This window comes from Aulonocara stuartgranti (genome assembly GCF_965226115.1).
Source record: "Aulonocara stuartgranti genome assembly, chromosome: 7".
Lineage (NCBI taxonomy): Eukaryota > Metazoa > Chordata > Actinopteri > Cichliformes > Cichlidae > Aulonocara > Aulonocara stuartgranti.
The window spans coordinates 38,041,431-38,069,126 of record NC_138945.1 but is presented as its reverse complement, the minus strand read 5'-3'; the positions used below and the strand labels follow the sequence as shown (position 1 = coordinate 38,069,126).

The 27,696-nt window shown below is 40.3% G+C and overlaps 1 protein-coding gene across 1 annotated transcript in view; it reads left to right on the top strand.

Moving 5' to 3' along the window:
- Positions 1 to 27,696, top strand: part of dcc (DCC netrin 1 receptor) — a 353,610-nt gene that overhangs the window by 232,104 nt on the left and 93,810 nt on the right. The window contains exons 13-16 of the mRNA XM_082541635.1: positions 17,192 to 17,333; positions 19,838 to 19,948; positions 21,316 to 21,510; positions 26,108 to 26,203. Coding sequence (XP_082397761.1) covers positions 17,192 to 17,333; positions 19,838 to 19,948; positions 21,316 to 21,510; positions 26,108 to 26,203 — 544 coding nt within the window. The remainder of the gene's footprint in view (positions 1 to 17,191; positions 17,334 to 19,837; positions 19,949 to 21,315; positions 21,511 to 26,107; positions 26,204 to 27,696) is intronic.

The following is a 27,696-nucleotide window of genomic DNA, read 5'->3' as shown; positions in this document are numbered from 1 at the left end:
CTGAAACTTTGAAAGGAAACTCAGTGAAGTGACTGCAGTATCTGTATGGTAGCTTTTATAAAAGCTGTTTGATTTCTCTAGATAATAACACGGCGCGTCAATGCTACCTTTATCAAGGATCAAAGATTTCTTTATCTATCACATTTTTTACATTTAGCAGTGATCATGTAACCATCAAGCAAACTTATATAAACAGACAATATATTAAAAAACCCCACTGAGATTTAAAAGTCTGGAATAAAATAACAACATCAAAAATAATGCAAGTTATTTAAAAGATCAGTTAGTGTATACCAAACACATTTAAAATATTTGAATAAATAAACCTTTATTTTCTAAACATTATAGCTTCATGATTGCTACATACTTTGACAACACACCCTGTTAGCCGAGTGTGTATGTTAGCATTTTTATAGAAGGAAAGGAAACAGGTTGTTTGAATTGCAGCACACACTATGTGATTGTTCATGAAAATAACTGCTTTTAAAAGAATAATTTGAATGTGTCGTCTTCTTTTTTCTGGTAATTTTCCATATTAGCAATTTAGCATGTGCTAAAATAAAAACAATCCATTACTGGAGTGTAATAGGGGAGCTTTGTACTGGTGTGCTGCTGCACAGGTGATGTTGAGTCTGTAGTTTATATGGGTGGTGTGGGTCAAAAAATGTCCATGTGATTCCCAGGATCATAGGTCTCCCAGGAGAAAGCTGGATTGCAACAAGATGATTGCAGCTTCACCTGTCAGTGGTTTTAATACAGCTGATTGGTGTATTTTGCAGTGGACTTTTTAATGCAATCAGCCAACTCACACTCACTATGGGAATGTACAGCGCTTATACTGGCTTTGACCTCATTACTCCCAACATCAGAACACTATGCTCAGCACAGCACAACACTGCAGGGAGTGGGGAGTGACAGCAGTAATTTGCATGATTGCATTAGATGTTTGCTGAAGTGACAGTATCATATGTAGATGAAGAACCTGCTCAAGTCGACTGCCTGAACTGGTTTGCAGGCTTTGCTTTATTCCGTAGGCTGCCTTCCCAAATCATTTTCACAGGAGGCTCAAAGATGTGAAAGTTGAAGTATAACAGTGACTTAAAAGGAGTTTTTCTGCTTATTCTCATTTTCTGTCACACATATACTGCCTCACTAGGGATGTTCATTTTAGGCATGGCCAAAGTTTCAAAGAATGAGGTCAGTGGAAGTGCAAATAAACCCGATGAGCCAGAAGATTCCGTTACAGACAGTTTTTTTCTATTATTTTCTCCCCATGATGTCACAGAGAACATATATCCTTATATGGTCATCTCAAACAAAAAGTCCCACCCACCTGCAGTTCATATGTCTTCTCAAAGAGGAGATGCCAGAAAGCTGGCCAAAAGAGCGAGAGAAGTCCAAATAATCTTATCTTAAACAGTGAATGACACAAAGATGCTCACGCTAGAAGAGGTGAAGGTTAAAAACTTAAACTGGAGCAGAAAAGATCCACTTCAGATCAAAGACATGTGAGCTTTAATGATTCTGATGCAACAAAAACATGTTAACTACTCTAAGCTGAATTTGGTTGATCATAAATAAGCATCGACACAGAAATGTGTTTCATAGTGAAATATTTAAAACTAAATACAAATTATAAACTTCTGCAGTGACCAAATCACTCCTTAATTGTGTGTCTCACAAACATACACACACAAACAGCTATCCAGAGTGTGTCTGTGTGTATGTGAGTCCTGCCTCAGTCAGTTTCTCTGTAGCGTGTTGCTGAAGGAAAAAAATGTGAATCTTTCCGATCTTGTCAAGTTTCTGCTGTCAAACCAACTTTTCAGACAAATCTGACATTTCCTCAACTTTCCTCCAGTCAGTGGAGCGTTACTGCGAGTGTGTGTGAGTGTGTGTTGTTGAATGCTTGGCTGAACACACAGCACAGAGTTTACAGTATGTCAGGCTGTGGGGCTTTTACCCAGAATTCTCTGGAGAGTCCATCTAGGGTCACTCTGTGTATATGTATGGCTGTCAGACTGAGGATCAGGAGTGGATTTTGGTCAGAATCAGCTCATACTACAAACTTTTAGCTCTGTTGGTTCACAATTTCGTCAAAAAAGGTTCCTGCTGAAGCAGTTTAACCTCCTAGTGAGTCTCCACAGGAATGTTAGTCTGGAGACTTTAGAGACTCGTCTAAATATTAATTAAAGGAAATAGCAGTGAGGAGTCCAACTGAGCTCAATACAAGATGTTAATTTAACTTTTTAGGGGATAAAATTGGGTTTTTCAGAGTTCTTTATGAAATTTCACTTCTTAATTTTGACAGTTTGTCATGATTCGGCTGTGTGGCAGGCAGGAATTTGACCCAAACGCAAACTAAACTAAATGTAAATAAGGAACAAAATACAAAACACACGGAAACTAAGGATACTGGGCCAACATGGCCCAGGACCATGACACAGTTGACAAAACAAGAAAGTTAACATCCTCGTTAGGGAGTTGCCTAAGGCCTCTCAGTCTCCCTCCACATGTATTCTTGTATAAATATTTTAACTCTGTCGTATTTCCACAAGAACCTGGAAATAATCAGTAAAAATCTTAAGATTCGGGAACATTTAAAAACAAAAGAAGCTGTCATGTACAGTCAACGAGAAATATTTACTGTATTTAAACTGAGCCAAATCAATGGCCGTGATAACCTTTACATCTTTGTACTAAAGGACAGATTTATATCTTTGTATTAATGCTTCAGGTGATACTTGATTGACTCATCAGAGACCTGTTCTACTAAATCAGCCTGCAGCTATAACTGTGTTAATGTTAGAAATATGAAATGTGATCAAAAACTTCTGAGAATAAGCTAAAAATCCAAACCTTTCTCACATTAAAATATGGCTGATATCTCATTCATGATCATTTCCCCATTACATCTGGACTGTTTTCAGCACAGCTGCTGCTTTTAAATTTCTCACTGGAAGTTCTCTTACTTCCTTTGTCCCTGTGCCTCTATGATCGGTGCTGGGTCTCCTCCAGTGATCCTTCAGCTTAATTTTCAATTTTCAAGAAGTGGACAAAGTTGCAGGGAATCAAACATAGAAAGGGTACCAGGTGGTAAGCAAAGATTGCGACGCACTGCTTTCAGGTTTAGAAACTGTGGACTCCTCAACTGAGAACTGCTAAAAAACGGCTTGGTCTTGCGGCTGGGTCACACATTGTGTAAATAGCACTGCAACCTCCTTACGACTAGGAAAGATTTGGAGACTGATTGCAAAAAGCTGCAAGGGAGGCCCGTTGTGTCCGAACAGCTTTGCATATAATTAGTGTGTAATTTCTAACCAAAGGCAGATTGCGAACACGTTTCACTCAGTCTGCGTCAGTCTACTGATGAATGACTTGACTCAGCTGTTTGCCTTCTGAGTATATTCGTACATAGAAGCAAGGTGTTATTTTGCAGTTAAATTGCCACCTTTCAGCAACTACATGACTCTTCTTCTTTCTAGAGGAATTTCTGCTTCAGATATGTGAGGTTCTGTCTAGAATATAAATACTTACTATGGCAAGTACTCTGTGTATGGAGAAGACTTGCAACAGATGGAAGCAGATTTGTAATTTTTATAGATTTATCAGATTGTACATGAATGCCAGTACATAATGCAATAAAACTGACTTGACAATAGTAACTCACTGCAAGTGGTTGCAGTCTTATTTTTGTCATACCATGATCCCCAACAGCTGGTTTTGCTAGTGAGACTGTGGCATTAGCAAGAGACCCAGCACTGAATTACTACTGGATATCCTAACCAAGAAATCCCAGTTGATTCTATCTCATAAGTTTGTGGTTATGGTGAAAGTTGTGAACATATGAGTTAAGTAGTTGAAAAAGGAATTCAAGGGAGCAACCTATCAGCTCCCCGTGGTCTGGACATGTCTGAGAAAATGACCTTGAAGGATTGACTGTCCACATTAGAGTAAGGCTTGTTTGTTTCATGTGCCTGAAACTCACACCTCAAATGTCTGATTAAGTTCAATTCTGATATCAGAAGCAAAAGTGTCAGAAGTTTAATAGTTATTCCTAACAAAAGAGTCCTTTTTATAGCAAATAATGGCTTAACTGAAATTTCTAAAGCAGACAGACAAAAGAATCAGAAGATCAAGCTTTGCTCTCTGGGAAAGAGAAAAAGCACGTTCGCCACAGATACAGATTTTAATAAATAGAGAAAAATTCACAAAGACTTCATTCAGCTTGTATTCTAGAATTGTAGTTCAGAAATGCCAGCAGACCACAAGTGGATGATGGAAAAAAGCTTTTCTTGTCTAAGTGACCAAGATCCTTACATTCTTACTTTTTGGTGGTAACAAAAGTAAGAATGTAAGCAGATGGATACAAGAGAGAGAATCATACTCATTCTAGTAAATCCCTGAACATTTTACTTTTCTATTTAAGTTCTTAACTGTGCCATCCATGAATGGCAGCATAGTGGTGGAATAATTGGCACCAAAACCTCATAGAAAAAAGTTCCTGCGTTCATATCCGCTGGCTGGTTGGGGCCTTTCTGCAGGTTCTCCTAGTATCTGCAGCACTTGGTCCTGCTGCTTACTCCCACAGTCCAAAGATGATTGGAGTTGATTGGTTAATCCATATAGAGCGGTTTTATGTGGAGTGGCTCTATGTGTGAATGTGAACAGTCTTGTGTTAGCCCTGTGATATTCTGATAAAATGTCCATTGTGTACCTCTGCTATTGTGCTATGGCAGCTAGGATAGGCGCCAGCACCCCAACCTCCACCTTCATCCCCCCACAACGGTGGCCCTAGCTGGAACTAAGTTAGCAGCAGCACATGTAGCATGAAAAGACTGAAACCCACACAGTTGTTATTACATTAATACCCTGAGATTAGGTTTCAGTTAGATGTCTGTGATTGGTTTATCTGAAAAAATTGATTATTATTTCAATGAAGTTCCCCCCCAAAGACAGCTATTGTACCAATATGTCACTGAAGAAAACAATGCCTTCTGTGTTTTCATGCAATCCCAGACTCTTTAGATCATCCCTCTGCTGGGATCACACCATCTGTTGTAGTTGTCTTTGTTTCAAAAGATACTTCTTTATGAGTCAGATGGCTCCCTGATGACACTGCGTGATAGAAGCGAAACAACAGTGCTTAAAGCTTTTGCACAGTTCTCTATATATTATGAATGGCAGAGCCTCCTCGTGGTGTCTCTATTTCTGTTTTTTTAACCTTTCTTTTAGTCAACTTTAGCAACGTTTGGCCCTTGTCAGAGCAGCTGGGTTTCAGGCACAATTCAAAATTGCTTTTAAACCTTAAATCTGGAGGTCTGTAATGGAAAATCACAGCAGTTCCTTTTTTGGCCGTAACAAGTATAAAAGTTCTCCTTCAAACTGAAATACAAAAGACCATGTAGAACGACTCAGTTAATTAAAATAATTTACATATCAGACCTCGTCTCAAACTTAGCTCTTGACTGTTGTTGCCAGGGGAAAATATCCTTCGGGGCCTTCGATGCAGCGGTTTAATTGAATTTTGTTTTTGACATCGTGACATCATACAGTTTGGAGTTATTTCAGGAACGTTTTGATGTGTGAAGTACTGCTGACCGTGACCTTTTCTTTACAAAGAAGCTCCGATTTTAAAACTTTCCACCATTTTGAATTTAGACACACACTGACTTAAATTCATTTCCTGGTGACAAAACTCAACCCTCACCCTACCCGTACACTAGATCCTCACTATTAAATGCAGATATCACTCATTGTCAGTGTTGGGTAAGTTACTTTAAAATAGTAACTTAGTTACATTACTAGTTACTTCTCTCAAAAGTAACTCAGTTACTTCAAGTTACTCGTTACTTTCAAAGTAACTAGTTACTAGGGAAAGTAACTTTGGTTTTACTCAGAATTCTCTTGTTAGTGTGTTGCTTCCATAACTTTGCCAGTCTTCTAGCTTGCTTACTTGCCACAAGTGCACTGTGCCACCTACCAATAGAAAGGAAAAGATAATGTGCATATTTCCACGAGAGAGGTTTACAGCTGTGGCTCCAGCAAACATCAGCTGATATTAGAAATTAATATTAAATAAATTCTAACAATAGCTGATCAAGCTTAAATGCGCTACTGTTGTTTAGCACGACATCGGTTGGTTTCCTCTTTCGGAGCAAAGTGAGCGATAAACAAACAAGAGAGAAAAGCCGATCAGCTGATCATTGATCAGTTTTCATGATTGAAGCAGAAACGGGAGAGGGAGGGGGAGAGGATGAGAGAAGAAGAGGCAGCTGTGCAGCGTAAAGACACAGAATAACTCCAGCTTTGTGCCTTTTCCATTGTAGCTGAATTACGGGACAAACTGTTCCTTTTCACCTCAATAAGAAACGCGTAATATTTTCTCTGAATACCAGACCGGACGGTTGGCAACTCTAATAACTTATGAACAAAATAAAGTTCAACATCATTAACTTCATAGCACCCACCCAGCTCTATAGAAACTCCGTCATGCTAGCTAGCATGCAGTACGGAAAAAGTCAGAATAACGAAAATAAACTCCACCTAAACTTGGTTTATATCTGACCCAGATAGACTGCAGGTCATAACTTCTTACCTGAAGTTCAGTTCACACTTGGACCGGCGGCCGCCTCGGGTCTCTTTTCCTTCTGCGTCCCTTTTCCTTCATCCACCTGCTGGCCTCCACCACTTGCTAATGTTACTGAATCTGTGGAAGCTCCGCGATAGCCACCACACGAAGTAACGAGTAACGACCCTATCTAAATCCCAGTAACGAGTAACGCGTTCCTGATTTTGGCATAATAACTAGTTACCGTGCTCGTTACCACAATAATAACGTAGTTACTGTAACGCGTTACTTAATAACGTGTTAGTCCCAACACTGCTCATTGTGTCAACAGAAATATGTCCCCACAGCTTCTGTACAAATACAATCTCACACACATTTTTTCCCCATTGCCATTGTATTATATTTAAGTTTTATTCACAAAGACAACTTTAATCAATCATCCAGAAGGTAAAAAGACAAATTTTAGTTATGGTTTTATTGATTTATTGAAAAACCTTTATCTGATCATTTACTTGTTTAGCTTTGATTCTTTCTTCCAGTCACAAGCTGCTGTTAACTGTACGTTAGAAAAAAGTACTAACAGCACTAACAGCAGGCAGTTGAACAATTTAACATATATTCATGTTTTTCTTTGGTGGACACAAAGACAAGTAGGACTGTAGATCTTTAATTTCACATCATTAATTTAGAAGTGTTCTGTAGCACATTTTAAATAACCTCAGTTGGCCAAAGTGCTCTACAGCTACAAAATGTCAATTATACATAAGAGTCACTAAATCAACAGTAAATATACACTTAAAAGTCAGTCATGAAATAGAACAAAGCATTTGCATAATAAAAGCCTAAAAACTGACGGATATAATTATGCAGTCTTGTTGTGTTTAAACTAGTGGATCTGTGTTACAATGTAGTTATTAATGAGCCACCATGACCAAAAGTCCTGCATTGATTGAACTAATCTGATCAACATTCATCACCAGGTTGGGTTTTGCTCATTAGGAATCCTCCTCACCTCGTAGGACAGTTGTGATGAATAACAAAACAATAAACTGGATTCAGGTTACATAATTGAAGACATGAAACTATGAGGACACAGGACCCTCCCTGGTCCAATCAGAGTGGGACTGTTTAGCAGTCTGATATTATCCTGATGCAGAGCTTCAGGAGATGTTACAATGATGGTGATTTGGAGGGAAGGATGCACAGAACCTGATGAATGACAGCAAACTGATAATTATGCTTTTCGCTTTGTTTCTGAGGGTCTAATCATCCTGTTACCACGATGACTCCACACAAAACTCAACGATTGGAGATGAGTAACAACACCGGCGAGTGTCAGGCAGTGGGTGTCTGGGAACACCTGGTATAAAGAATCAGGCTGGATGAACAATTTCTTATAATGTGTATGATGGTTTCCACTCACTCCAAATACATGCTTGTTAGGTTGTTTGGTGATTCTGCATCGACTGTGTGAATGCGATTGTGTATGATTGTCTCTGTCACTCTGTGTCACCTGCCCTGTGAGAGACTGTCCAGTTCAGTGGGAAATCCTCCCGCGTCCTGCTCCCAGATAAAGAAAACTTACAAATGAATAAAACTAAATAGGCTTTTAAATAATCTTTACCAGTGAAAAACAGAGGGACAGTACCTGTTTTATATGAATATCCTCTTTACAGATAAGTTTACATCTATAGAAAATGTAAGTACATATAATCCTCGCTCTAAACTCAATTCCACACACTTTTTTTTACTCTTGGATCTGTGTGATATCATAGGGAGGGGATATGTTCACATTTCATGTTAGGAAGAAAAACGCCCTGTCCACAAAACAAAACTCTTTTTCATGAGGGACAGCCAACAAGCAGAAAGTTAGCTTTAAAGAAGGAGCCGCTTTAAGAGCTTGTTTCATATAGGATGAATTGTGGGCCTGCGCAGACGCCCAGTATTAGATAAATGAGATTTTTTAAACTGTGAATCACGCAGAGCTACTCTAGCAGAGCCCAACAGGATAAACAGGATAGGTCCTTTCTATTAATATTCTCTATATGCAAGTGACCAACTCCTCATACATACACACATATATCAAGTGTATTTTTGGTATAAACCCTAACAGCTGTTAGTTTTCAGAACACACACACAGAACAGTGCAGCATGGCATTGCATGTTTTGTTGCCGACCAAATAGAGACATTTTGCCCTCCGTGTGATTGCTCTTTTTACCCAGAGGGCATTTAAACACATGCGTGCACACACACACCTACAGACACACACACTGGCACACAGTCAGTGTGATTGCAGCTCTCACCCAGAGGACATAAACAAACAATCACAGATTGAATTCAGGGAGTGTTTACCCACCTGGTCCTGTGTGTGTGTGTGTGTGTGTGTGTGTGTGTGTGTGTGTGTGTGTGGAGGTCACAGGGCGGATGAGCTATTCTGTATGCCGTGTTCACACTGCAGCTCAGCATATAGAAAGAGAGGAGAAGCCCACTGAATTAATTCCAGGTTCACTTGAACATTTTGTTGTTCTTCAAAGCTTTTTCATACATCGATCGCACAAATTGCTCAGCAGCACAAACAGTCGAAGTACAGCTCCAAATACAATAACACCAACTGTACCCATAAATTAAATGGACCATGTCCTGAATCAGCAGGACTGGAGTTTCTAAATACCTGCTCTGGTTTACAGAGCCAGAGAAGATACAGGAGGTTTGTAAGAGGAAGTGATCATCATCTAAAGTGAAAGAATCGAATACGGCATTAGTTTAGCCAGATGACGAAGCCAAGCTCAGCTATAATCCCAGAAGATCAGCTGATATCAACAGCAACAGATACTGCCAAGTATAAATGACTGCAGATGGAAATATTGGTCTTCTGTGAGCTGTAGTGGTCCTGACTGAACTACAATTTTAGCACTAGTTTGTTTTTTGCATCTCCTCATTCACCTCATTCACTGTCTGCCTCACTGACAGGATGTGGACAGACAAGGGATGATCAGTCATGTCATGGTTCTCAGCAGCCCAAAGCGAAGCTTTAAATGCTGCCAGCAAGGGGTCCACTGAGTGGTCGAGTTCATGAGGGCTTGAAATAGTTTGGATAGGAATTGGGACTTTGCCACTGTGAATCTCACCTGACTTTTCATCTTTCATCTTTCCATCAAGTTTGTTAACCACTTGTTCATTTCAGGCTTGTGGAGGGCTGAAGCCTGTCTCAGCAGTGAGAGACAGGGGACAGGTTGTCAGTCCATCTCAGGGCCAACACAGAGACACAGACAACAATTCCCTCTCACATTTACATCACACTTTTTAAACTCTTTACCCCTTGAAAGCTGACTAGGAGTAACCCTCAAGGCTTTTGTCTCAATCTAGTAGTTTCTGTCATATTTCATATTTTTCTAGAGCATGTGACTGGGTGCATGTCAGACATTAGTGAGGGTGGTCTCTGTCTAAGCAACTGCTTTTCTAAAAACCTGGAAACTATTTTAATGGTTGTCATCAAACAGTTGATGTATACTCAGGTGTCAAAACTCGGACAAAATGGACAAGATGTGCAAAATGTGTCTAACAAAATGTTAGATGGTGACCAGATGGAAGAATCTCTGATGGAAGAGGAACCAGATGGAAGAGTCTCAAAGCAAGAAGGTTCTGGTTGGTTGGGAATTGTATGTCTGAAGTGTGCATGTACTTCCTGACCTTGTGTGTTTCTTCCTACAGTCCAAAGGCATACTTGTTAGCTTAACAGATGATTCTAAATTGATGTGGGTGACAGTGTTTGGTTGTCAGTCTCTTTGTCTTGGCTCTATAATGGGCCAGTGTCCTCTTTAGAGTGCACCTCACCTGTTTCCCTGTGTCAGGTGGGGCAGGCTCTTTGGGGGTCTTATGTTTCACAAGCAGTAAAGAAGATGGATAATATAGGACGCACTTGCATTAGTGTGATTTCATATAAACCTCTATTTCTTAAAAAAAAAAAAACTTGATTAGCATAAAGTTTAAAAAGATGAGTACAGAGTGTTGAAACTTCCCTGCAAGGTCTCTAAATGGATGATGTAGATTAAAATATTTTGTTTTTTAAAAAAAAAACTTTTTCAGTTTATTCTCTTTGCAGTTCTGCTGGTTTTCTGTTACTCAAAATGTGTTGTGGTTATTGTGTTTCCTCTTTGGTGGTGATGCTCATCCATCCACTTTCATTTTCATCCAAGTTGCCAGTGTAGCTGGACTCTCAGCAGCCCCAGTGTTAAGCAGAGTACTCCCTCGACTTGGATTGCCAGATGGGGCAGCTTGAATCAAGGGTTTGGCAGTAAATGGCGGTTTTCAGAATATCCTGCCTGGTGTGAAGAGTCCCAACCGGTTTTAAACACTTTCCTGGTTCATCAGGGAACTTAATAAGTTTTGAAGCCTGTGTTGCACATAGAAGAATTTACGTGAAGTACGAGACACCAGAGCAGGGTTGGCATGTCTTTGGTTATCTTCATTAAATTTCTACAAGATGTGTGCGCCCCCACTGTGATTATCAGGGCTGTCTGATTATTATCTGTATTATTATCAGCGTTATCTTCAGCTTTCTGCGGGCCTCCGTGTATTTTTCCTGGTGTCCTCTGAGGGAAAATTAAAAGAGACGGAAGCGCTCTGCCTGTTTGAAGGTGGTGAATGAGGCCGTGCCTTCGCTCACCCTGCTGCTTTACAATGTCATCTACCTCTGAATATAAAGCAGCTGCAGGAGGGATTTCTGTTCCCGACATTTTCTGCTCCAGACTAGGATAAAATAGAATGAAATCATCCAGTGTTTCAATACAGCTGGAGGCCAATTCACCTCTAAAGAAAATACTTCTGATATGAGCTTAATTGTTCCATGGATCCCATTTAGTTCATTCAGTGACATTTAAGCCATGAAGCTCAATAAATGAATGGACACAGCACACTTTAATTGAGAGACATGATTTCTACCAAATATATCCAATGTACATCTGACATTAATACATGAGATGGTTTGTATTTAAGACTTTCTTTAACTGCGCAAATATGTAAATAAAGGCAGCAGAAAATCAGGAAACTGTGTTATGGAGGTTTATGGGTCTCAGTACTTAAAATGTATTTAATAATAAGGTTGACATGGTTGTACAATTGCTTGAGTATACACTGCTGGTTTGATTTGTGAGGCAGTTCTTTCTAATGATTATGATTTTTGACATTTTTTGTAACTTTACACACTGCTTCTATAAGACTTGAGTCTGTTAAATAATGAACACGTAGTAGAAAATTGCTGGAAAGTGCCACAAGATGGTAAGTCCTCTCTATACTCTACACACAACTGCACAAATATGTCAGCAGATACTGGTATTTATATTGCCAAACTCTTCACAGTTTAATAGAGTCTTAGTTTTATAGGATTTCATGAGATTTTGTCCTTTTTAGTGGGAGATATTTGTTACCCCAAGTGTAGGAGTTTAACTATATCTGGATCTTATTTATGAAAAGTGAGAAGGTGGAGTGTGAGATGAACTGGCAGTTTTATGCAGTATCCATAGCAATGCTGGTGTTATAGCGGGCTATTTTGGGGAAGAATGAGCTGAGCAAGAAGGAGTTTGATTCACCAGTCGTTGTACATTCGCTCACCTATAGTCATGCACTCTGGTTGGTGACAGAAAGAATAAAGTTGTGAATACAAATGGCGAGAATGAGTTTTCTCTCTCGGGAGGCTGAGGTCAGTCTTGGAGATACGCTACCTCCTTTGCATTGAAAAGAGCCAGACGAGGTGGCTGGTGCAACTGATCAAGCCTCCTGGGTGTCTATTCTTGGAGATTCTATGGCTATGAAAATTGGAAGCAGAGCACAGAGCAAATGTACGGCTTGCCACAAGGATTCTGTACGTATATGGTTCAAAATGCCTTGGCATCCCTTAGGAGTGCCTGGAAAACATGGCTGTGGCAAAGGATGTTTGATACATGCGTGTTTATTCTCCTACCACCTGGATGGATGGATGGCTGTTTTAGAGGCATGTTTTCAGCACATACATAATGAAGAATGGGAATATTCAGTCTAAAAGCACACTGATGACAGTGTGCATCGATAAAACAAGAAAACATGAACTACTGTTTCAAACTGACACATTTTGTTAGATGTCATGAGAACTGGGTGTCCGACTATGGCCGAGCAGTTGAGAAGTGAGACTGGGGTTGTGCCTGTCTTTTTTCACCTTTGTGCTCCATTAATTTATCATCAAGACTTTCATTTTTAAAGTTCGACTGTAGCTTTTAAAGGCAACTGAGGGAGAACAGAGGAAAGATTTCTTTTGTTCGAGATTGCCACGATTTACTAGAACTTAGGTCACTCTGGTGACACACTGATGGAGATCCAGCTAGTGTGAATGAGACACAAGTGCAAGTTGTCAAAACGATATTTCCATGCAGCCAAAAGCAGTGCAGATGTTCATGAGATAATAATACTGAACATGAGGGAGTGTTTTAGATTTTTACAGGCAGAGTCAAGGAACATTATGATGTGCCTATTTAATAGCTTCAAATTTTTGGATACAGAAATTCTATCCATATGTTTTCTTTTCAGACGATGTGTCCATGTCAGTTCAGACAGTGTCTGCCATTGGTTGGTGAGCAAAACTGCAAAACTGTGTTCAGGTTCACTGCAGTGTCACTGGTGTCGTACCACATGTGAGTTCATCTGTCCACCCGAGTGACTGTGAAATCTGACCTTGGTTCCTTAGATTGTGCATTTGGATGAGCCTTAGTACCTTCAGTAGGACTTGATTGCATTTAAAGTTACGTTGAAAGTGGTATATTTAGTGAAAGAGCCTAAAATGAACAAAAGGAGCTGTTAAGGAGGAAGAGGAGCACTGCTCTCCAGATGGAGAGTCGGTATGCTAGCAGTATTGTCCTCCTTCACGGTTTCCCTCTTTTTGTTCCCATGGGAGTTGTTGCAACATGAATTTAACTTCTGAACTGTTTCCATGGAGACCTCACATCCAACTGTGTCCTGTCAAAGTGGCTAATTAGTTAATGAAGCACGTGGCGATGCCCGACCAGAGAGAGTGAGAGAGAGCGAGAAAGAGTGTGTATGGAGGAATCTGGCCGACTCTCACATATATTCAGTTTGTCCCTATCCCCAGCCCCCTCCATCCTTCTGCCTCTCCTCTCTTCCCCCTCCTCCCTCTCTTTCCTCTCATAATCAGTTCTGCTGTAATCAATTAGCTGGATGAGGAGCAGCAGAGGGAACAGGTGCAGCTAAATGTTAATGAATTCCTCTGCGGCCATCCTCACAGTAACACTGGCTGAATATTTAAACTGCTTGTTGGCCCAATGACTTCACCGCAGCTGAAGCAGGGATCCACACACCATTGCTCTGTGTCTTTTTAAATATGTGTTAATACGGCAACATGTGAATGTGTGTTCACATGTTGGCATATGACAATCCATTTAGTTACCTTTTTTTTTTAAAGGGTGACAACAAAAGATGTTGGTTCTAGATTGGCTGAATAACGAACCAAAGACCCAAATACACAACACTATGAGAACTATTCAAAACTTTAACTTCAAGGACTGGTGACACACATGTGTCTGGTCATTTTAGGTGAGTGGAAAGCAACACGCACAGTCTTTAAAAAAGACCAAAAGTACTTATACTGGAAACTGGAAAGAATAATTAACTGGTCAGATGCAACACTGAGGTAAAACTGATTAAGACTCCAATTTTTACAAAATGAACATAAACTCAAAACAGAGCGTCCAGCATGTATTAAAAATGTCACATCACAAATCACATTTAATTCAATAATGTTTAAAAAGCACTTTGAGGTATGACTTCATGAACAACATGCACGAACCCTGTGCAGCACCACGGCCCAAGCCTGTTGGGTCCTAACGGAAAAGTTACATAACTCACTAAAGCTTCGCAGTGTTATTGAAGCACCTGGGCTCTGTAGTGTGGTCATCTAATCACATTATTTTATTGCCACCTAATTCAGCCAGTGTCTCAGTTAATACCCTTCTACACATCTAAATAAAAACTTCTCATATTAGGCATGCTATATCTACAATCTCTTTTGCAACACATGTCAGCCATTCACCAGAGTTTGTTGTTGTTGTACGACATCTGCAATGTAGTACACACCAAAGTGTAGGGATGTTTCCACTTCTTCATGAAGTTTCATGAAATTCAGCCAGGCACGTTTTGCATGATCAAGCTCATAATCAACAAATTCCAGTCTAACAATAAAGAGAAATAACATAAATACGTAACTAGAAGAAGATATAGTCTGGGGTTAGTACAGAATCTTTAGATTTCTAGATGTTTTAGACCCCTTAGTTTAAAGTTTTTCACTTTATTGTATGGTAGTTTTAATATTCAATGCATATAACTGAGGTTTGATCACATCTTGTATGCTTAATAAACTAAATGAACAAAGCAAAAACATGTTTTAATTTGGGATATTTTACATACGCATTTGTACTGAGGATAAATTATCTTTATAACTTTATACGCAAGCTAACCTTGCTAAACTACTAAGCAGTATATTTGCTGTGTCTGATCTCTACAGTAGGGGAATTTAATTAAAAGTCACATGACCTATAATTCTGACTGAGGGTAATGATGTCAAAAACAAGCCACGGGGGATTATTTTATCCAATACACATCATTTCCTCCTTCCGTAAAATTTCTAAATATCCTCCAGTTTATCAGTTTAAGTTGGGATTTCTGTTATTATCAGTTACACCCACATGTATCAGGTGAACGTCTGAAAGAGATTCATATGATGAGAGAAAAAAGCAACGGAGACACAGAGAGGATTTTTCTATTCTAATTCATTAATCTTCATTCATTAATGTTCAGCCCACCTGACACACACACACACATTTTGGGTCACACTGAGTATATCAGCAGGCTGGTTGATGGCAGCTGCCTCACAGAGCAGAGCACACTGGGGGCCAGGCAAACATCTGTTGTGTGTGAGCACGCGTGTGTGTGTCTGTTTGTGTGTGTCAGAGGTGGGTTGTTAACATGCAAATAAAGCAATTAAAATTCATGCGACACACACCCAAACACACAGATACACACTCACACACGTGCAAATTGAAATAGAAACACAACAGAAGCCAGATGAGCTTCTCTGTTGATTGCTGATCAGATTTGCATGCAGACCGTTTTCACACTCTCCTGCGATGAACACCAATACTTCCAGAAATTATGCTGTATTTATGTGTTTGTGATATATTTTGACAGCATGCAGTTGAAGTTCCACCCTCGGGATTATTTAATATTTTATTTGCCCATACATACAGAATAGAAAACACTTTGTAATTCCCAAATCCATGGAGCATATCACAACCATGATATCAATGTAAAGATCATACTGTCACGTCAACCTTGGTATGCCTCTAGATAATTAATACTCCATGTGAGCTGGTGAGGGTTGAAGCTGAAAAAATGAGTCTTTAATGTTCTTTTTTAAATTCAGATTTTAAAAGTTAATTTGGACATGGACTATTAAACTGAAAGCCACATTATCGCTCTGATAATAGGTCTATAATTTTGGAACAAAATTTTATGTTGGTGGTTGGAAATGATTCTGAATTATTACCCAAAATTAAGAGATTTTAAATCTACATTAAATGACCCAAACTGCCCATAAAACCTGTAAATCAAACCACATAGAGACAAAAATACCACACCAGAAGCGAGCAAGAAAGACACAGAAAGTGCGATGTAAAAATAATTACAAACACATAATTTGGACTACACATTAACCCAAATCATTCAAAAAGAGTTGTAAAATGTCCAGAAACAGGTGAAAAAAGAGACAAACAGCAACTACCAATGAGCCCAACATGCTCACAAAGTGATAAATAGGGATTATAAAGAAATCTAAAAAGATACAGTGGGATGCAGGAGAATTTTAAAGAAACAGATAAAATACATACTACAAAATATATAACTATACTACCCAAATAACTGGAACAAATTCTGATGGGCCTTAGGATTCTAGATGCATTGCCAGGTTTTTGTAGCTCCATGGATTAGGGGAGTGGCTCACTTAGCATCAGTCACCAAAGCAATCAGTGTGTCTTGCGCTGTCTTGCCTCCTGCTCTTGTGGAGTTGTTTGGACTTGTTTGATTTATGTCATTTTCTTCTGTGTGATCTCCATATTTTGTCCTTTGAAATGAGTCAGGGTCATGACAATGGAAAACAACTGCAAAGGTGCACAAAGTTGCTTCAAAAAGACTCACAATGACCTCAAAGAAGTTCAAGACACAACAGAGAGACCCATAAAGAGAACCAATTAGATTCAGTTCAGTTTTATTTATAAAGCACCAAGGTGCTTTATATTGTAAGGTAAAGACCCTACGATAATAGAGAGAAACCATCAATGACCAGAAAAAAATCAAACGAATATTTTTGAATAAGTATTTGTCCACAGTGGGAAGAAAAAACTCTCTCTTTTAACAGGACGAAACCTTTGGTATAACCAGGGTCAGGACAACCACGCAAGACATTTGCAGGACAATAAGAATCGAAGTGAAACTGTATGAAGGACTATGAACTCTATGAACCTCATCACCAGTCAGATGATGTTTGGCACCTTTGTTTACTGTTTTCTATTTCTTTTTTCTAGAGCATCAAAGTATCCTGGCAGCCTCCTCCACGCAGTGCCCAGAATGGGATCATCACAGCTTACAAGATCAAATACAGGAAGACGGGCCGGCGTGGAGACCAGGAAGCCATCGAACCCAACAACTTCTGGTACCTGTTCACTGGTAAGTCTCTTCAAACTGGCATGTGATTTGATTTAGTCTGGAAAAGAGAAATGGTTAAAGATGTATCTGCTGTTGGCTTTATAAAACATCACTCAAGCAGGAGCATTTGTTGGGAAATTTAGCACAGAAGAAAGAGAAATATCTTGTTTTTTTTCATGCACACAGTACTTGTTAGTAGGATCAATTCAGTCTCATCAGGGGGCTGTTATCTCTCAGAGACTACAATATATCACCAGACTCATCCTTTTGTATTTGCCCTCATTTTCTCTCCCAAATAAATATTTTAAAGCTGCACTCTTTGTTCTTACAATGACTCTGTTTGTTTGGCCCAAACTACACAAAAACTGCTGTACAAATCTGCAAGACTGCAGCCAGATATATATATATATATATATATATATATATATATGGGGATTTAATGAAAGCACAGAAGATTGTTTTCACTGAACGTGATGGGAGTCTGACAGTCGGGCATGCGTAAATCTTCAAATAGAGACAAAGAAGACGTAAATCCTAAAGATATGTGTGTGTGCTTTAATATGTCTGTGGAACTGTCAATTTATTTCTTTACTTTGGTGAAAAACAGCTGCAAGTCTGGGTCTGTGTGTGTGATTGTGTGTCTGCATTCAAACTGCCACCAGCTATTATTTCAATTTGAGGTTTGCAGGATTTGAATGAAACTGATCTTCCTTTTCATTATTTTCCACTGATGGTTATCTTCATCTGTCTGTCTGCATCAGAATTCATTGCCCAGTGGCAGCTCTGCTTTTGTGTGTGTGCGTGTTTGGAATCTGATCCGCCTGCTGCAAGCCCGGCCGTCAGCAGTAATCACTCCTTTTTATTGTCTGATAATAAAAGACAAATTTAAATTAATAAAATTATTTCTTGAATAAAAAAAAAAAACTCAGCTTCTCAGAGGAGGTGAAAAGAACGGCACATTAAACAAACATACTTAACGCTAACATTAAAACTTAAATTTACTCCATTTATGTAATGACACGTATTACCTAAGCCCCAAATCCAACCATGCACTTTCTTAACTGCTTATCCCACATAGTGGAACAAGCAGTGGGAATTTCAAGGTAAAAAAAATGTGTTTCCTTTTTTGAATGAGAATGATTAAATATTCTTCAGAGTACTGTCTTCTCAAATGTCTGCATAGTTGTGGTACGCATGACATGCTAGGTTTACTTGGCCATGTGTGTACTGGGCATCATTGTCACAGTTATTTAACACTTCTGAACTCTGCTCCTTAATAGACTGTAACACTCTGAGTGTTCTGATATCAGGCTAGATGGCTTAAGTGGTCCAATCATACAATCTGACAGCAGCACAGATTTAATCACTCTGGTTTCTGGTAGCTTTTATTTGTTGTACTTTTTTGTAGCCTTGCTCAATTCCTCCCCTCTGCGGCAGTAACGGTAACACCAGCTCCCACTTTAGTTAATTAGCGTGGGCTACAAAAATGAGAAGGTAAGGCTCCTTTTGAAGCTGAGAGACTCGGCAGACCCGGCTATTTAAGCTGCCAATCTCAAAACTCACACAGAGCGCAAGTGGAGTGCAACTCAAATGTTAGACAAGGCCTTAAATTGCCTGAAGCACTAGGAAATTGTTGGTCTTATGCAATCCAACACTGTCGGCCTAGGGTGGGTTACAGTGCCAAAAAGACGATCCAAAGGCTACCAGAAAGGAGAGGAAAGAGCTTGCTATCTTTATAGTAACTAAGGTGGATGGAGGGAAAGCGCACAATTATGGTGTGAGCCAACAACCTCACGGTAAATGGTCCACTTGGGAGTCCATCACTAACAGGACCATTACTGACACTGATATTTGGAAGATCTCCCAAGCAAGTCTACAACCTGGCCAGTCTGCCAGTAGCAACACTCGACACTGGAAAGAGCAGAACTAGCTGGTTAGCAGCAACTGAATTTTAAAAATAAGGGTGAGGGCACTGTCCAGTCGTAAATTGAAATGTTGGCTCAAATGAATGAAAAAGCTCTCGAATCATAAAATAAACTTGGGTAGTGGCCAGTTAAGCTAGAAAGCCTATATAAGACTTAAGGTCTGTCAGAGAGGTCCATTAGAAATGTTGTGGAAAAAGCCACCAAGACCACAAGTGCAGTGCAGAGGAGCCTTTCAGCATTTTGAATTAGCGTAGGTGAAGACTAGTACACAGCTCCCTGCTACAGTTACCTGTGCTGACATTCAATTGCAAACTTTAAACTTTTATAAAAATCCAAATATTGGAGTTATTCAATTTAAACAACAATCACCACACAGTCGATATGACAGTGAGCCTCAAGTGGCCATTTGAGGAATTGTATTTTTTGTATTTCATTTTTCAGTCCTGGAGTGGCACTGGGTCCATATATGACCATTAATGACTGTGACACCGTGTTGATTGTGAATCGGTTATAAGCAGCAAACCCGTGTTTTTACAGCCGTACAACAGGAAAACGATGATGGCATAATGACATGCTTTCACTCTCTTTTTCTCTTTCCAGGTCTAGAGAAGGGCAGTCAGTACAGTTTCCAGGTAGCAGCAATGACAGCAAATGGTACAGGCCCGGCCAGCGATTGGTACACTGCTGAGACGCCAGAGAATGACCTGGATGGTAAAAACAGAGAGTGATAGAGCGTGTGTGTGTGTTTTTGTGTGCATGTGTGTGTGACAGCGGTGATCTGTATAACAGGATGTAAATACCTCCACTGCCCTAACACTCGCATAAATATTTAACCAGTTAAAGAAGGGTGTCGGGTGGATTGATGGAAGTTTTAGCTCAAGGAGGGGGATGTGAGAGGAGATGGAATAAAGCGGAAAGAAAAGGAAAAGCAGTCGTCCATGTGTAAGAAAACAGAAAGATTTGCTTCATTTAAGCTTAAATACTAATGAATGAGCAGTACATGAACAACGTAAAGAATTTGCACATTTGCATATGAGGGTAGATAAAAAATGTCATTTGAGAGTTTTTTTTTTAATTTGTCCAAATAAAAAACATCTCTTTCTCCCTCTGCTTTCTTCTGAATTATGTAACAGTCACCGAGCCTTCCATTTGGACTGCTATCTAGCATTCAAAACAACCATAATGTAGTACTGAACAAATTTGTTTGTCAGCAGCTACTCTATAACACCCTCAGCAAAGACATAAGTGGAGGATTTAGTGCTTTAAAGTTAGTCTGTTCTCCTCATTTCCTGTTCTATATTCTTATTCATGGACTAAAGTACTAGAACAGCTTTGTATGACCCCTGTTATCTTATACTGGGTCTTGGTGCATCCCCTCAGGTTATCAACTATCTGAGACACATTTCAGCCCCAGAATGTATATTTTGATGGGACATAAGTATAAAAGGTACTCTTTAAAGATAAACTGATAACTCAGTTATAATGGTTACTGTATATTCATAAGCATTAAAACTGTCTTCATATCTGCCTACAGCTACGTTATCGAGAGTTACAAAGCCATTACGAGGCTACAGACAGAAGCAAAAACAATCAGCAGAAACAAACTGGCTAGCAGCTCTGGGGATTTTCGACCCTATAACTCTTAGCAGAATAATTTAAAAAACGATAACCAGCTCAGCACCAGGATGTTCTGGTCAGCAGGATGCTGCAGAGATAAAAACAACAAACACATCCATGCTAACTGTGTTCCCGGGCCGGGACAGAGGGAGACACAAATCTTATTTCGATGGATTATCACTCAATAAAGTGATATGAAGCATCTCCCCCCGAGGACCGAGAGTGCTCTAATCTCATCTAATCTGTTCCCGAGGAATAATACTAAGTGTCAGGTCTTTTTAGGGGTAACAGGGTTAGCATTTGTTACCCACAGCTGCTCTAAGTACCTGCTTCTGTGAGCACTAACAGGGTTAGCTTTAAGACTATTGGCGGTGGTAGAGGTCAGTGATGTACCGATGTCCCCAAACCACAGTGCTGTCATCGTCTTTGTGTCTGACATTTTATTGTTGGTTTGTTTGCAGAGAGTCAGGTGCCTGACCAGCCGAGCTCCCTGCACGTCAGGCCGCTTCCCAACAGCATCATCATGTCCTGGACTCCACCGCTCAGCCCTAACATCCTGGTCAGGGGTTACATTATTGGCTATGGAGTAGGCAGTCCCTACGCTGAGACGGTCAGAGTGGACAGCAAGCAGAGATACTACTCCATTGAAAACCTAGGTATGAAAGTGGCTGGAGTGACTTCACCTATAGTTTGCAAAGAAAATGGATACCATTTTCATCCAGGACACATTTAGTATTTAGTATTTAGTATTTATTTATTTATTGTCATTGTCAAGAACAATGAAATTGCGTTTGGGGCTTCCATACAACCCAAAAAAAAGAAGAAAATAATAAATACCCCTTAAAACCCAAGTGTACATATTTAACCCAGTGTGACTCCAATGCAATAAGACAATCCTTAGCAATAATGTTCGTAGAAATTCAGACAAAGACCTGAGAAACATGACAAAATACAACAATGCAACCCATTCAATATTATTGTACTGTGAGATATGATATCAGATATGATAGTTATCTATTTAAGAAAGAGGGGGGGGGGGGCAGGAGGGGGAAGAGAATAAAGATATGATGCACCAATGCAGACCAGTTCATTGCTATTAAGAAGTTGGATATGGTTATTGTCCGTGAGAGGGGGGCAGAGAGTTCAGGAGCCTCACAGCCTGTGGATACAGGCTGTTGGCCAGTCTGGATGTTCTGGCCTGTATAGACCTGTACCTTCTCCCTGAGGGCAGCAGATGGAAAAGGTGGCGCGCAGGGTGATGTTGGTCCCGCAGGATACTGTGCACCCTCCTCAGACAGCGAGTGGGGAAGATATTACTGATCTCTGGCAGACTTGTTCCAATAATTCTGCCAGCTTCTTTCACCACCCGCTGGAGTGCTTGCTGATCGGCCTTGGTGCAGCTGGGGAACCACACTAGAAATCCATACGTCAGAACGCTGCTGATGGCACAGTTGTAGAAGTTCAACATCAGAGATCTGGGAATGTGTGCGCTCCGCAGTCTCCTCAGGTAGTAGAGGCGCTGTTGGGCCTTCCGTACAACTGAGGTGATATGGTTGCCCCAGGACAGGTCCTCGGTCACAGTTACCCCCAAGAATTTAAAACTGCTCACCCTCTCCACCGCCTCACTGCCAATGAAGAGAGGCAGATGGTTGTTATGACCCCTCTTCCGGAAATCTACAATGATCTCCTTGGTCTTTTTGGTGTTTAAGACCAAGTTATTGTCGTGGCACCATGACTCTAGTTGTTGCACCTCTGTCCTATAGTTTGTCTCATCATTGTTGGATATAAGTCCGAGCACTGTAGTGTCATCTGCAAACTTAACAATGAGATTGGACGCGCAGGAGGAAATACAGTCATGGGTGAAGAGAGTGTATAGCAGAGGGCTCAGAACACACCCCTGAGGGGCACCGGTGTTGACCACAAGGGTGGAAGAGGTGTTCTTACCCACTCTGACACTCTGTCTACGGTTAGTGAGGAAGTCCACAATCCAGTTGCACAGAGAGGAGTTAAGTCCCAGTTGGTGGAGTTTGGGACGGAGTTTGTATGGCCGGATGGTATTAAAAGCCGAGCTGTAGTCTACAAAGAGGAGCCGTGCATAGGTGTTCCTGTGTTCCAAGTGCTTCAGTAATGTGTGCAGCACTGTGGCGATCGCATCCTCGGTTGACCGGTTCTCCCTGTATGCAAACTGGTGCATACAGGGTGCATTCAGCCCACATTACCCGCCAGCTAGTGCCAACAAAAGGAGACAAAATAGACCTTCCAACTGAGAGCTGTACTTTCAAAGTCTGATTTACTGCAAGCAGTGGACAGGTTTAATATTTGAGGCCAAAACAGGTCACCATTTCTTATGGATCGACATAATTTTTCCTGCATTTTCATTACAGCTCAATGTACTGAAACAAAACGGTAACATATGCTGATAAATCATGAATATTCAAAAAGCATATAATTGTTACTAACCAAAACAGAAGCACAAACATCTTTGGCAGTCTGCACCTCAAAGCAGGACTGCAGAGGTGATTGAGAGGTCCATTTCACTGCCTCAGATTAGTAAGGGGTGGGCTAGCAGATTGGACTGTCTATAGCTCTCTGTGCTGGGTACTCAACTGTTTTCTCCTGTTTTTGGTTAGACAGGGAGCTCACCACTCCCACTGTACTTAGTGAGTCAATCAGACTCACTAAGTTCCTAACTCCTGTATCCAGATGGATGAGTGATATAAAACTTCATCCCTGTGCAGTTGTTATGAAGGCTGAAATTATCCATAGAGACCAAAACTGTTATCAGTAAAAGGCTGTATACATGTTAATTTCTGCTGTAAAGTTGGACATTTTAACATTGGAGTCTGTGTTTATCAAAACGAGCCAGAAGATAACCACCACCAAGGAGGTGGTTGTTTTTTTTTTTTATTTCATCCTGAGAGGCTGCTTGGCTTATTTTTACTGTAGAGGCACTCTTGTGACACAAGTTGCTCATTTTTATAGGCTATTCACCCTTTTACTAAAGTCAAAGTTTGTTAAAATTCAACCTTGCTTCCAAAGAGAACATCTTAGAGTATGAGATTATCTACATCCAGTGGGAACCGTCTTAATGTAATGGCTCTTATTTGACTGTGATTTTACATACACATACACAAAAAGCCCATTAGGACAAAGTATCACAGTTTGGGGGAAAAGTTTTGGATATTTAGATACTGAGACTGTGTAAAACAACTAATGTGGACAGAATTTTACTTATTTCAGCAAAGTGTTCATCCTTTAGGAGCTAGGTGCCTTACTGTGAATTTAGGATATTCTGGATCTACTTAGTGTCTGGCTAAAGGGCAAACTGGCAGAGCTGTAGGACACCTGATGCAACACCAGGCCTCATAGCCAGAAACACCTGCAGTCATAAGCAGAATATTAATCACCAATAGTTTCCATCACTGTCAGAACCTTTTTTCATTTCTTGTCCTTCCTCTTATCAGCGCCAAAATAATTCATCATGTCATGGCATTTCCAGCATGCTTATCAACAGCACCTACTTAATAAGTTCATCCTTCATAAATCCAGCTGCTCCTGCTGACAGCGTGCCAATATTGACACACAGCGTTTGCCTCTTCCATTAATTCATTATGAAGATGAAATCCCCCCATTTAATTACGATCAATAATTTAAAAGAATTTAATAAGAAAGCTGCTTGAGGTGGAAATCTAATTGTGAAAGGTCGAAAAAGAGAAAACATCCTCCCCAGTGAGTGCAACAACCAATTTGCATGCCAAAGAAGACAATAACAAATAGGGTGCAATTTTATATGTGGCTGAGAATTCCCATCTCAGGTCTCATAATGGAGGAGTGATGGAAAAAATAAAATCGGGCCGTTGTGTTGCATGCACACATGGGAGTGAGTGCACATATGTACACGGTATTTATAATTCATAGCGATCATTAATTCATGCGTCTGGGGAGCGGAGCCGCCGTGTTTGCCTAACTGCTGCGAAGGTTTGGCGCAACATGGTGAGAACATGCAGCATCATCACGCGTGACCGGCTGTGGCAGGATGAGCCGCTGCATGATGATGACTACAGATGTCTGCGGCAAGGGTGTGGCTAAGCGGGTGGCTGTGACTTGGCCACTAACCCCGCCAAAATTATTTGTCACATCAGTGGAACTGTGGGCAGAAAATATGTGGGAAAAATAGAACAAAATAATCAAAAAAATGCAATTATATGTAGTGGAAGCTCTGACAGCTAGTTATGACTTCAAAACAATAAAGTTCTAAAAACTGAATCCCCCTCATATTCCTCATGGTGGTTTGGTCCACTGCCTACAATTCTGTAAGTCCTTTGAAAATTTACAACAAAGGATGTGTGAGACGATTTTCTTTACTCCTGCTACTCAGCTCAATAAAACATAATTTAGTTAGAGCTACTGTTGTCACTGGGAGATTGATATTTACGCCAGCAGCAATTTATATTTGGCAGCAGGACTCTCTACTGAGAGCTCTCCAGCCTTTCATGTGCATATGTGGAACGTTGGAGAGCAAGCATGACAAGCAAAACCCACAAAATAAAACAGGTCAGGGATCAATCATCACAAAAAACATGATAAAGTGGGTTACCAATTGGCTTGCAGATGCACCGCTGCACCGTTGACTTTGTGGCCCAAATAGAAAGGAATGTTTGACCTACATGACCAACTTGGCCTTGATTGTTGCTTCTTTAGTTCAGCCACACCTGCCTTATATGGACCAGATGAGGCATTTGGACCACGTCTGTCCCACAAACTCTGCTTAAACTAGTTAAAGCCAGTTTATGACATTTAAACCACATGTGAACAGTAGGACACTTCTGACTGCGCATCTAAGGTATTCTAGGTTAGGCCCACCTCATTACTGAATCTTGTGCTTTTGAGTTATACCAACTGATAACATGGCAGTCCCCCTCTAACACCTCATTTTTAAAAATCCTGTAACATTGGCAGATTTCAAGTCCTGCATCTTCTTGAAAAAGTGCAGCTTTCTGTGTTTACTGTCAAACTACAGAAAAGTTACAGTCACTGAGCAGGGTTTAGCTAAAGACTTGTGTTCATGTCGAGTCACTTTGGTCAAACTAGTCTTGACCTTTCCCTGCTTACTTTTAATGATGCTTCCTTTAAGTAGACCCTGCTGAAACACATAGAAGACAGCAAGCAATCAGTTGCATCTTAACATGATAATGTACTGTGGCAGATGCCATTTAAAATGACTCGCTCTCTCTCCGTCTTTCTTCTCCTCAGAGCCAAGCTCGCACTATGTGATTTCCCTGAAGGCTTTCAATAATGCTGGGGAGGGAGTCCCTCTGTACGAGAGCGCCGTCACTCGATCCCTGACAGGTAGGATGACTCACCAGGCGCCGATAACAATCCTAGTAATCTGTGTTTACAGAGCACTAAGGCATCAGATTTGATTAAAATATAATAACATGCCAGTGCATAACATGAGGCTTATATTAGCAGTATTAGCTGTATCACTAGATGGAGCGTATGTGTCCAACAGTATTAGTAGCTTTTTGGGCATTTTAAGCCTTAGCATTAGTAGTTGTAGCTGAAATTATTAACTTCAGTGGAAGTAGCGGTAGCAGCCATTGTAGGAGCAAGTAGGATTAATAGCTTGAGAAATAATAACAGTATTACACTTACACTTTTACGTCATATTTTGCTTACTGTAATAGCCCACCTATCAAAGTGGACACACACCTAATCATGCAGAGGTTTAAGTCCAGTTACTGTTTGAACAGTTGAGTAAGATGAAGCTTGTATCAGGTTGTAAACATGTTTGCTTTCGCTCTCTTTTGGAGCCAATTCGAGTGGCCACTAGAGAAACTGTGGAAGGTTTTGGCACTTCCACACTGGCCTCATTTTTCAGTGCTTGAGGCTGCAGCTTGATCAATATCCAAGTCAAACTCATGACTGGGAAAATCAAACTTTTTGAAAAGCTGATATATCTGGCTTTGTGCTTTTAAACACTGAAGGAGGGGCTAAAGCAAGCACACAGAGATGGCTTTAATCAAATTTTTTTTGCTGTTTTGTTTGCAATTTCTCTTCCAGGCAGGTTTGAGCTGATGCTAGTGAAACCAGTGTAGTTATATTTTTGATTTAGAAGAGGCACTTTCTAATAATTAGGCTTCAATCTGGATGTGAAGTCCTGAAATATTAATGCCGAGGACTCTGCTAACATGTAACTCCACAGCCTTTGGTGTGTTTAACATGTACTGTAGTTATATTTGTTTATATATTGATTGATATAATGTTTGATGGCTTATACCCATGCCTTTATACCATGTGTGAGTGTGTGAAAGAGAGAGAGACTCATTAGCTGTCCCTGCAGACGATGAGCTGCAGAAGTGAGATAAATGAAACACATCCAACTCAGAGCCAAGTTTCATCTTATGAATTAAACAGCTGGCCCTTCTCTGCACGCCCAGCAGCCTGCAGCTGACATAAATCCTTTATAACTCTCATAAAACGGTTCTACCCTCATGATGTGATGATAGTCACAGGAAAAACCAGCAGTGGAGAAAACTTGGCTCACCAAAGTTTCTTAACCTTCAGTGCTGGATGTTTTTGTGGGGAAACTCACAACGAGGTTATTTTTAACTTGTTGTCTTTGATTTAGATTTCTTTAAGAGAGGAAGGGAGAGGCGGTGGATGGGAGATAAGGGTCAGATGTGGATCTCATACAGAGAAAAACAGAAGAAAGGGTCGCTGGATAGAGAGACATTTCATCAACTTTAATTAAACCCCATGGAAAGAGTATGGAGGCAGAAAAATAGATGACCAAGAAGGGCATAAAAGTCCAAAAGAAGAGACAAAGGATCAGGTGTGGT